Consider the following 12,343-nt stretch of genomic DNA (forward strand, 5'->3'; position numbering starts at 1 on the left):
TGAACTATTTAAGAGTTTCCTATATCGGTGTATTGGTTCTAATTGCTGACGTCAACATTTAGTTCTAACAAAATGACTTTTCTCTTTCTTTCTTTCTAAACTTTAGATTTCTGAAGAATTCTTTTTAGCGCGTACCTACCCCCAAAATCCAATCACACATTTTAATTAAGCTTTTATCTGATCTTTTTACCAAAGCAGTACTTACTAACTACACTACCAAGGTAAAGCTTGAATTAGCGTTTACTATAGAAGAGGACCACAGCGCGACATTTGTCTGCACGAACTTTTTTTGCTCACTTTTTCGCATGCCTCTWTTAATTTGCGCTATCTGGTGCAACCTTTGACGCGCAGCACAATACGAAATTACGAAGAGTTCGCCTTKAATGCTCGCGCACAGGACACACTTTGTGGGTATATTCGCCTTCGTTTTTCCTTTCTCTGTCTTATCGCTTCTTCTTTTCTATATATTACATACAATTTGCACATTTTACTCTATTTCACTTTCTTCATTATTGCTGTCAACTATCCGCAAACACACATACACATATACATACATACGTTCACAAATATTTAGCAGTGAACATCATTGCAACTCGCCGAGACACTGTGTGTCCCCACTTGAGTACGCCAAGCGCGCTCCGAGCACTCACCTCATGTCCTTTTTGCTGTGCACTGCAATTACTTATATCCAAGGATCCACTTATAAAATCATTTTGTACATCAACAATGAGGAAAGCGTTCACCGGTCGCACAATCTGCGTTGATGTTGTTAAGCGTCGGTTTGTTTGTATGTGCGCGTGAAAGGAAAAAGTAGAAAAATAAAGTTCATGTTAGATATTTTTCGGAGTGCTAACACAAGCGTTCACACACATACRCGCCTATGGTATAACGACAAAATTATAAACATGCTCACATACAAATACAAAAATAAACACACACGTTGTTTGTTGCTGTGGAAAAATGAAGTGTTGCTGAGAGTCAAGTGAAATTTACAATAGCCAGCAAATAGCGGAAGGATGCCGGCAGGATATGAAATTTRAGTGCGACATTGTTGATGTTGCTTGCAACATTTGCGGTTTGGCGAATATGAATTGGCGGATATTCATGTAAAAGCCAATTAATTTGTTGGGCATATATTTGGCAAATTACCGACTTCTTGCTTTTTAAAGTCTGAGCGTGTGAATAAGGGCACACCAGTGATCCCTATATGTACGCAGGTATATAAATTGAGCCTCTCACCTGACCTCATGTATTGGTGCTACATAGCGATAGTCAAGCCTATCTTGCTTTACGATACTTTGATGTGATGGACCTTCTTCTTCTTTATTCTYCACCTGGTCTTTCTGACGGAATGGAGATCCTCCTCCATGCCTCTGCACCATATGAATGATGAGTGTCTTTTAGAGTTTGGTTTTTGTCCGTCGAGAGAGGACTTTACTTTTCAATTGCCAACTCAGTCCAAGCCACTCAAGTAGAAACTGTTGGTAAGAGTTATTCTGCGTTGTATTTTGAGGCTGAAGTTTTTTTTTTTTTTGTGTTAATGCTGGTTCCAGGATATACGACAGTGACGGGGAGAAGATAGGGTGCATATATTGGCAGAATGCCTGATGTACTCGGACAATACGGTTCTGGGTGTTATGGCGATTAGCTGGACTGATGGACGATTAGATGTTAGTGGTTTGATCTACACTAGTCGGAATACCGTTGGGGTCGTTTTGGCGAGAGTTGCTTAAGCGGTGAAGGCGTTTAGCTGGGAATTAGAGTTTGTGTGTATGGAGTCCAACACCTGACCACCAGTCCAGACTTGTATGGCAGCTCAACTGGCTCCTCGGGGAGTATCGTGGTGGTTGTGGTTCAAACCCAAGAACTGACTTTTTCAGTTGAATGTGGAGTTGAAATGCAACCGGRTGCCGGACGCAAAACACGGCAGAGGTTTTAGAGRCGCCTRGAACCCTAMCAAGGTGGTAAGTATGTCAATTCAACAATGCCAATTGGTAGTCAAAGTTCCTAGAATCTTCAGGGCGTTAATCAAGACATTGATGTGATCCGCTGTGCTTTTGAACGCCGTAGTGTAAGGCTTCCGTCAGCAGGTACCAACCTTAAACACACTGCACCTTGTCCACAGTGACACAGTGTCCTCTATTTTAGGGAGAAGGTTTCAAGTCACATTAAAGGAGGATGGTTGATAAAGAAGCATGTCACTCGCCTGCGAAACTTACAACATCTATACAGACCTATCGTAAATGGCTAAGGGAGTGATGTCTTTTCAAGCAGGAATGCAATTGATGTCACGGCTGCCTGAATGCGGTTGTAAAGGTATGATGTCCAAGCTACAAAGGAATTCCGGGTAACGAAATAGCTGAAGAGATTACTAAAATTAACATCCGTTTGGCTACTGAACCAGTAAAGACAATACGGAAGTCACTTCAAATGATATACTATAAAAATTCCGTAAGAGCTGACAGACGCATCAGAACGATGTGGAACGCCAAGACCATCGGCAAGAGCTCCGGATAAAAACACGCATAGTTTTTATTTACACGAAAGAACTGCAGGATTTGCAGAAAATGCAAGGAAGTAGGCAAAATAGAGAGACACTAGAGCACCTCCCATGCTGGAGATATCTAGAAGCTTCGCAGTTGAAAGGACTAGACGAAGTATCAAAATTAGGTATCAAATCGCTCTTAAATTTCGCTAAAAGCTTTGATTCCCTGTATGACATCCGTCTGACGTTACTAAGTACCAGTTAGTCTATGTGTGCCGTAACAACCGGCCAATATAATCTAGTCTTTTTGAGTAACAAACGCTCTCCGACGGCGCTAAACCAAAGATCCTCCACTGCTGCAATCATTCCGGCTCCGTACATGAAAAATCAAAAAAAAAATAAAAATTCTCTACTAGAACATTTCATCCTAATAATAATCTACGCTCAAAAAATATTCAAAAAATTACAAAAAGGAGTTCAATTTTACYCTAAATTATAGTTGTTTGGTGAAATGCGCTCTGCCTTCTGAGTCCTAATGATTTATTATTTGTTTACCAAACGTAATATCAATATAACAATAAGACACTCTTTCAAAAAAATATTTACTCCCTTCTTATTCTACATTTTTTACTGTTATTGTGAGTAAGCCAAACAAATGTGTAATAACAATCATTTGTTACTCTGCTCTTTCATTTCCGTGAGTACAGCKAATTTTAATCATTGTAGCCCACTGTGATTATTAGTAAAGCGCACAGCAAGCAAGTAACTGTAAAAATATAATGTGCTAACACAGCTGCGCCGCTGGTTTCTTTGTACAATGGATAAGATGGCCATTCTTTAGAATGTTAATAGTTCACGACCTCAATTGAATTATGGGTCAAAGCACTCTTTGGCGCAAATATAAACGAAAGCACATAAACAAACGAAAATGATTGCTTCACAGAAACTTGAGAGCAGAAAGTATGTTTAAATTATGTAATAAGAAATGCTGTGGAAAGAATTGCAGCATATTTGCAAAATGCCAAAAATTGTACACCATGTCGTATGAGCAATACAGATTTTGTGCGGCACTTTTTCATACTCGGCACATTTAATGTATAAATTTGAAAGCTATTTTTTTAATACATATTGAGTTAAAAAATTCGTAAGAAAAAAATAGTTAAGGTGGGTAAAAAAAAAAAAGTTGAAATTATTATTATTATTATTATTTTTTTTTTTTATTGAGTGAAAACAAATTTTTTCTTAAATTTTATAAAAGGCTAAGAACCTCTTTTCCATAGCACCAAGCGAAAAATTATTCGCCTTTGATAGACCAARATATTATATAATATTATATATTGGGGAGTCGAAAAAGGCTTTTCGTATTTTGTCATTAGATGTCGTTRCAGTGGTATATCTCCAGTGCTACCAATCACATGGTGTTATATCTTATAGTGTTGGAAAGGTGAGATTTTAAGCTTCATTGAGTGACAATAATGAAGAAATGCGCTATATTTAAATGGTTTTATTTAGCTCACCCCGTTTGTTTTATTATTTATTCTTGGATCAAATTTAGTAATTCAAATTTCACCCTCTTCCTGTCAACCGATTAATCTGAAATTTTGTATACACTTTGGGTTTTGGTGACAATACAATTATGTTTATTCATTACCATTATAAATTCAAGATGGYCGCCGCTACAAAATGGCGGATAACGTAGGTTTTATCAATYCCATCAACATGGGTATCAAATGAAAGGTYTCAAGAAGTAGAATAAAATTTACTATGCAAAATTGAAATCTAAGATAGCTAACGCTCAGCCCCTGGTGGGGATAGAGGGSAGGTTGAGGGCTTTTCTGAAAGCCCCAGGTGTGAACTAACTSGCAAAKTAATTTTTATCTCCCTCCCTCCCCAATATTGACGTTTCAAAGGGATTAGTAAATGGCGCTATAGGCTACATCAACGAAATCGTYTGGCCTCAATTTCGTCGAACTCAGATGTATGCAACAGATATACCTTCCGTACGAATTGATTTCGAAAGAGACAGAGTACATGTTATACACCCGAAAGCCATACAGTTTCCAGCTAAGTACAATTACGGGACGGCTGACAGAAGAATGTTGCCTTCAATACTATCATGGGCTTCTACTATACATAAAATGCAGGGCAGCACTGTGGATCACGCAGTCGTATACTTAGGTGCARGACTGTTTGAAGAAGGTCAAGCCTACGTGCTTCTTAGTAGAGTAAGATCTTTGCAGGGACTACGTATAGAGAAGTTTGACTGYAATAAACTAACGGGCAAGAAACCTTGCAATGATGAAGCACTAAATGAATTAAATAGAATGCGAAATAAAAACTAAAAACTAGAAAATAAAAATAGGTAAAAAAACTTTTTAATTTAAACGGTTTTATGTTAAACATACATTGCAATGTTTAAGATAAATGTACTAAAAACCAAAAAATAATAAAATAGATACAGTCGTGGGAATTATAAACATATGCATAGACTAAAATAAAACCGTGGGGCATGTCAATTGTCTACAATCGGTGATTAAAATGTTTGTTTTGTAAAAAAAAAGTTAAAAAGTTTTTTTACCTATTTTTTTTATATGAAAAAGGGAAGAATGCCACGCAAACCACCAATGAAATATGTGAAGTTTGCAGTGACGATGCTATATCAGCTCGCGTAGCACAACAATGGTTCGCTCGTTTCTGTTCTGGAAATTTTGAAATTTCCATTTACACCGATAAAAATTTCACACCGATGAAATAATGTCTCTAGCGAAAAAATGGCAAAAAGTGGTTGACCAGTGGTGGTTGAAGTTTGATTAGAAATACAAAAGGACTTTTTCGACTACCGAAATATACATACATATAGTTATGATTCAAATTTATATCAAATCAATTATTTTTAAATTAATTACATATCTTTTTATATTTCCNGACTGTTTGAAGAAGGTCAAGCCTACGTGCTTCTTAGTAGAGTAAGATCTTTGCAGGGACTACGTATAGAGAAGTTTGACTGYAATAAACTAACGGGCAAGAAACCTTGCAATGATGAAGCACTAAATGAATTAAATAGAATGCGAAATAAAAACTAAAAACTAGAAAATAAAAATAGGTAAAAAAACTTTTTAATTTAAACGGTTTTATGTTAAACATACATTGCAATGTTTAAGATAAATGTACTAAAAACCAAAAAATAATAAAATAGATACAGTCGTGGGAATTATAAACATATGCATAGACTAAAATAAAACCGTGGGGCATGTCAATTGTCTACAATCGGTGATTAAAATGTTTGTTTTGTAAAAAAAAAGTTAAAAAGTTTTTTTACCTATTTTTTTTATATGAAAAAGGGAAGAATGCCACGCAAACCACCAATGAAATATGTGAAGTTTGCAGTGACGATGCTATATCAGCTCGCGTAGCACAACAATGGTTCGCTCGTTTCTGTTCTGGAAATTTCGAAATTTCCATTTACACTGATAAAAATTTTACACCGATGAAATAATGTCTCTAGCGAAAAAATGGCAAAAAGTGGTTGACCAGTGGTGGTTGAAGTTTGATTAGAAATACAAAAGGACTTTTTCGACTACCGAAATATACATATAGTTATGATTCAAATTTRTATCAAATCAATTATTTTTAAATTAATTACATATCTTTTTATATTTCCTTCACTAAATATTTTTAAACATTTTCATTCATTGCAGCACACCTAATTGGGACATAAAGCATTATTTTGCAAATTCTTTCCACAGCGCGCTCATACAAACTGCATATGCTTACATACTTACACGTTTGCAACCATCAACAGCCGGAAATTACTTTAACACCTTTTCTCCTCCACACATACAAAATCAAAATWCTCACATACACACCTCCACACAAACACAACACACATTCRCGCATACAGTAGTTCACATGCTCACACTTCGCTCACGTCAATTGCAAGAATTTTACGCTTGTAGCCTTCTACCATCGTTAAGTTTACCGCCAACTTCGCCTGCCCCACCAAGCACTGCTTGTCATTTGCTTGCTTGCTTGTAGACRTCATGGCAATGTCAGATTGAAATTGAATTGCGCTGCTTGCCAGACAGGAAGGCGCACACATACCCGCCCTAATGCACCGACAGAGCTAAATGTCGAAAGGGTAAATAAAATCAATTTTCAATAAAAAGCCAATTCCGGTTACGTTCTCAAGCTAAAAGAAGCAGCAAAATATATTCGCCTGTTTTCGTAATTCAAAAGTTCCTTCTCAACTCGACAGGCAGCAGGATGTGTTATTTTTATTTATGATTTACAAAGTACAATTTATTGTAACTTTGTGTTAAAGCGCAGTTGTTGGCTGCATTTTATAGAAAAAATATATACTGTTGATACTTCCATAACTCAAATCATCAKAATCYACAAAAAAGCKYGGAGTTAGAGATACWWCGAGTTAWGGAAGGAAATTTGTMTGAAATTTGACTTCTATAGCCAATACAAGGGTTCAAGTTATAGAAGTTTTAGTTATGGAAATTCAACTGTATATTTAATTAAATAGTGTGGAACTGGCATAAAGCTGTAGCAGAATTTGATAAAATTGGAAAATCAATATACATATGTTTAATAAAGCGAATTTTTAAATTTTTTTAATTTTAAAAACGTTCCTAGAAAGCAAAAAAGCCAAGTACTATGGCTTTTGAAAACGAAAGRTAAAAAACAAAAATGAAAGGAAAAGTAATTTGCGAACGATCTGAGTGCGAGTAGGAAAGCATAGGGGCGTGTTTAAATTTTTAAGAGTTAAACACCCCCTCTCTCGATTTCCGCCAAAACAGCGGTTCCTACAGAAAAAAATTATTTGGCAAAGTTGTAGGTATTGACAAGACGCATAACTTTTTTAATCAAAACCTCTCGCACATAACCTCAAATTTTATGTGAAAAATTAATTATTCAAGTTCAATTTATCAAGTTTTTGGGTTTTTTATTTTAATCTCGTACAGAATAAATATACTTCAACAACTTTGTGTTGAAGCAATATCCATCGTTACCGTTTTTTCTTGCTTTTCCTCATAATCGCATCTAGGCAAAAGTTAGCAATAAACTGCCTTCACAGGAAGCAATCATTTCTTCTTCGAACGCTTTAGAAAATAGAACTATTCGTAGTAATCTAAATATATAGTTCTCGTAAACAATTTATTTATACAGTGGTAATTAGTCGGCATCCAACAAAATCAATAAATACAACAAAGCGTACTAATCAATTTCAAAGTAAGTGCATATTGAAGCGTCTTAAGGGGTTAGGGGTAGTCAGAGGCACGAAAAAATTACAATTTTCAGTCTTTTTTTTGCTATTAAATCGTGTTATTTTACAAAAGTAGTACTGTGGCATTATTATAGAATGTGTTGACTTGAAGTCACGAAAATTTAAAAAAATCAAAAACAAATTTAATTTCCAAAGTTTTAGTTGTTTGCGTTGACCCTGTTCCAAAAAAAGGTGCTTGCAAGCATAACTCATTGGAGATTCATCTAAAATCAGTTGGACAAAAAAATGAGATTTCTTAATAAATAATTCTGGGCCTGATTGAAGGATTTTTTTTCAAAATTAACAAAATGGCGGCCTCAGGAAATTTTTTTCCAAATTTTTGCGAAAACCAACAGTTARTTGTTCTTAAAAAATCGCAATTTTTGAAAAAGGATCCTTCGATYAGGCCCCAGTTTATTATGTCTTCTAAAAGCTGTATAAATTTCATTAAAATCTACTAAGCGGTTTTCGAGTTACAGTTGTCACCAGTACAAAGAATATAGTTTTGAGAAAAAGTTAAAGTTTCACACTAGCGCTTTGAAGTGTCCGAGCTCTCTCGGTTATTTGTCGAATAACTTAAAAACTAATTATCGGCACTTAACGAAAATAAAAAAAAAAATTACTTTTAAAATTCTGACTACCCCAAACCCCTTAAGCGATGCCACGACCAAAGTATGTGTATATCCATAGTAACATAGTAAAAAAAAAACATTTTAAATTGCTTGTTTCGAACTTTTCGACCCACCCCAACTATTTTTTCTTATGAATTTTATAACTCAATGAAAATTAATGATTTTTCGTTTTTTTTTACCCACCCTAATATATGAATATACACATCTCATATTCGCAAAAAACCACAGCATAAGTACACGTGATCTACAATTTGCCGATTTATCGATTTTGTAATTGGTAATATTCAAATGCAGTAATTCTGCGGGCCTTTCAACCACAGCTGAAACACAGGTAAACCCACAGTAGCTTTGCGCATATCGCCCACAATCCACATATTCATACATTACATACATACATACATACACATATCATACATTGATCCATAACTAAATTGAAACACAAATTGACCTTCAGCGCTTTTGCGAGCAAAATTTAAATCCTTCTGTATGCTATGTTCAGGATTCGATGGAATCCCGTTTATTGCAGGATTTTCACTGCAAACGATAGGCCAACGTAAAGCAACGGCAACGAAAGGCGGKGAATAACCAACCGTATCGTAGGAAAAAAAAAAAAAAATTGTTGACAACTGTATTACGCAGACTTGATTTTTATGAATTTTTGACGTCGCCAACGCTTTGTAGCAGCGTTTAATAGAATAAAGCTCACAGCAACACAATTCGCTGTGACATAACTCAATCAAGTTGCAAGCGGCCATATGTAAATTYGTTTTTTAAGTGTGGGGAGAAGCACAAAAAGTAATATTGTTTACTGCACAGACATGCCATACATTCACATACTGCATTCAAACGTATGCATAGAGCTCCACATATTTTTACTTTCATTCCACAATAAAGCCACATATACGCTTAAGTGAACTAAAAGCTCCCAGTGCGTACACGTGTGCGCGTATGTTTGTAAGTATATGCGCATTTACTTACTGTTTTAATCCAGCGATTCCAGCAGAACTTAAATTCCTCCCTGTCTATGTAGCCATCAGCATCGGTATCGAATACTTCGAAAATCTGCTGCAACCGTTCAGCTGGCACATCGTAAATATGCCCCTTGTCGTTGCGGAATAATGCCCGACAGATGAGTGTAAATTCGCCCAAATTCAGACGGTCATCGCTGGAAGGTTAAGCGGAGAAGGATTATGAWCATATGAATTTATAAAATATTTAGGTTTACAGAACGAACGACATAGCATTTAATTTGGGTTTCTTTGTGAAAAGTTCTTGTTTTTATACCAATGAATTCGCCTGATTGTCTGACATTTGTCTCTCCACTTATCTGTAAATACGTGAACTAGTCTCTCAGATTTTTAAGATATTGAACTCCCGAAAAAGCTGGTAATTTGTTAGTACCACTGGTATCAGTATGACACAAGATATCTTCAGAAATTTTTACAAGGATTATAGCCTAAAGCTGTGAAGCAATCTCCGTGGAAATCGTTCAGATCGRATCGCTCCAGCATATACATACATAGCTGTCATACAATCGGAAACAAGTCCTTGTATGGACAACTTTTTTATATGGCAATATATCTTTACGAAATTTGTCACATAATTATGCCGAAGTCGACGGTACGATTTCCTAAAAAATTCTTCGGATCGGACTGCTATAGCATATAGTTGTCATATAATTTGAACGATCGGAACGAAGTGCTTGTATCGAAAACTCTTTCATTTCACGATATATCTTCAAGAAATTTTACATGGTTGATTCCCTAAAGTAATGAATGCATTCCCCGAAGAAATTTTTCAGATCGGATCATTATAGCATACAGCTGTCATACAAACTGTACAATCGGAACCAAGTGCTTGTATGGAAGAATTTTTCAGTTGACGATATATCTTTAAGAAACTTTAAATTTATTATTGCTTAAAGTAAATATGCAACCTCCGCTGAAATTGTTTAGATCGAGTCACTATAACATATAGCTGCCATACAAAGTGAGCGATCAAATTCAAGGCCTTGTATGGAAAACTTATTTCAATGACATTTCTAAATCAACACTACCATTTTTTCAAAAAATAGTTCATATCGGATCACTATAGCATATAGCTGTCATACAAACTGTACGATCGGAATCAAGTGCTTGTATGGAAAACTCTTTCATCTCCCGATATATCTTCAAGAAACTTGCTAGTTGCTCCACCAAAACCATATCCAAATTTGTTTGAGGCCATGCTAAGTAACATTTTTATTAATTATATAATATATTTCTTTGTTAGTAATACACAACACTTTTTAGCTTAATTACATTTAATATATTTTTTTATATTTATTGCACTTTTTAATTACATTTTTGTCGCCATAAAATTTGTCACAGCACATTAAATATAATTTTTATTATAAGTGAACTTGAAACACTCACCCGTCCTTATCGAAAGCGGTGAAGCAAGCATCCATTGCTGAGCCGTTCGGATCGTCGATTACAATTGGCGGTGTTGGTGAGTCCATTCTCACGGAAATGTCTGCTTGCAACCAAATTTTATACCGCCAAGAAAGTCGAAAACAAACACAACAATGCACCTGCAAGTAGAAGTAATGCTCAAGTCAAGTATTAAAGAACGCTAGTATAGCCTTGGTGGTTAAATGCCACTAACACGCCACCCTTGCACTCACATACACACACATGCTCACACACAAACACACACACACACACATGTGTGTCGTAAAAACTCACTTTTGTGTGGAGTTAAAAGCTCAAATTGAAGTACAAAACGCTTCCCAGTTAAAAAGCTATAAATCGCCACTTCGTCACCAACACCACTAAATACTAGAAGGTGGTGAGCGTTTCGATGACGTCTGAAGGATATCACTATATAGCGAAGGAAGTGAAAAATGCTTTATAATACGTTGAACGTGCCAAAAGTTTACCAAAAAATTCACTGTCGACCTGTGGCAGCGATAGTCAGACGACTAACTGCTAAACGCTTAAGCGGCAGCGTTTTTGTTGTCACCATGCAGCGTGTTTTCACGCTAAATGCTTCAATGATTTATCGAAATAACAAAACGCGCTGCACCTATACGCTCAGGAAGTGCGCTGCCGTGGGTGTGGTCGCCATAGCGATCGGMTGGCTTCTTTATGGCCTGCGTCTATGTATGGAGCTAAGTACACTTCGCGTATAACTTTCGAGCATTTTCATTCAGCGGTTTTGTGGGATTTCAATGCACCGCACTACCTACATACATACATATACATATAGAAATTTACCGCAATTTTAGCTGTGTTAAGTGGCGCGAAACATGAGCAGCGATGAGCATGCAAGCTACGCTGAAAGCGTCCGAGGCGTTAGAGGCGTGYGGTAGGCGTATGCGACCGCCTGCCGCATCAAATAAGTAATACGCAAATGATGAATCGTTTGAAAGCATTTAAGCTACTTTTTAACTGCATGCATACATATGTATGTATATACTAGCATGTGCAAGTAAATAATGGCAACGGAAAATGTTAGTGGCAAAGCGATTTGCACAATACTCATATGTATATTGTCTAATAATTCTAACATTTTAGTCTTTGTTGTTATTATTACATAATTATTATATAATAATATAATAAATGTTGACTTAAGTRTTTTTAGATTTAGAGAAATTTATTTTTAAGTTTCTTTTTTTTCTATACATTTTTGCACATTTTCACATATTCTAAAACAAATCTTTATCCATCCAATTTTTTATACACTTCTTATAAGTGTCGGCTGCGTTGGCTTTTAGTGACTTCAGCGAATGTCGGGTTTTGCAATTTCGGCTCTTTGTTGGAGCGCTATTCGGTAGATTGTTAGACAGTTTCCAGATCATATATATATATAAGCCTAGACCTCATCACAGATATGATAAATGTAGCGCGCTCAGTTCYATTCTCAAACATCTCATTTGCGACTTCGGTTTTGTAAGAGATTCAGGTCTTCATA

General features: G+C 36.0%; 1 protein-coding gene across 2 annotated transcripts in view; it reads right to left on the reverse strand.

The window, feature by feature from the left end:
* LOC108976703 (pyrazinamidase/nicotinamidase) overlaps nt 1-12,343 on the reverse strand; it is a 36,693-nt gene that overhangs the window by 4,315 nt on the left and 20,035 nt on the right. Inside the window, exons 1-4 of one of the 2 annotated variants that reach the window (XM_018945962.1) lie at nt 11,116-11,376; nt 10,804-10,961; nt 9,368-9,554; nt 651-755 (exon numbers count right to left, since the gene is read on the reverse strand). In XM_018945962.1, the coding sequence (XP_018801507.1) occupies nt 651-755; nt 9,368-9,554; nt 10,804-10,889 (378 nt within the window). In that variant the 5' untranslated portion in view covers nt 10,890-10,961; nt 11,116-11,376. Of the gene's footprint in view, nt 1-650; nt 756-9,367; nt 9,555-10,803; nt 10,962-11,115; nt 11,377-12,343 lie in introns of those variants that run through there. The other variant, XM_018945961.1, reaches the window with a different exon arrangement.

The sequence above is a fragment of the Bactrocera latifrons genome, unplaced genomic scaffold (assembly GCF_001853355.1).
Source record: "Bactrocera latifrons isolate USDA-ARS-PBARC rearing strain unplaced genomic scaffold, ASM185335v1 scaffold_8, whole genome shotgun sequence".
NCBI classification, from domain to species: Eukaryota; Metazoa; Arthropoda; class Insecta; order Diptera; family Tephritidae; genus Bactrocera; species Bactrocera latifrons.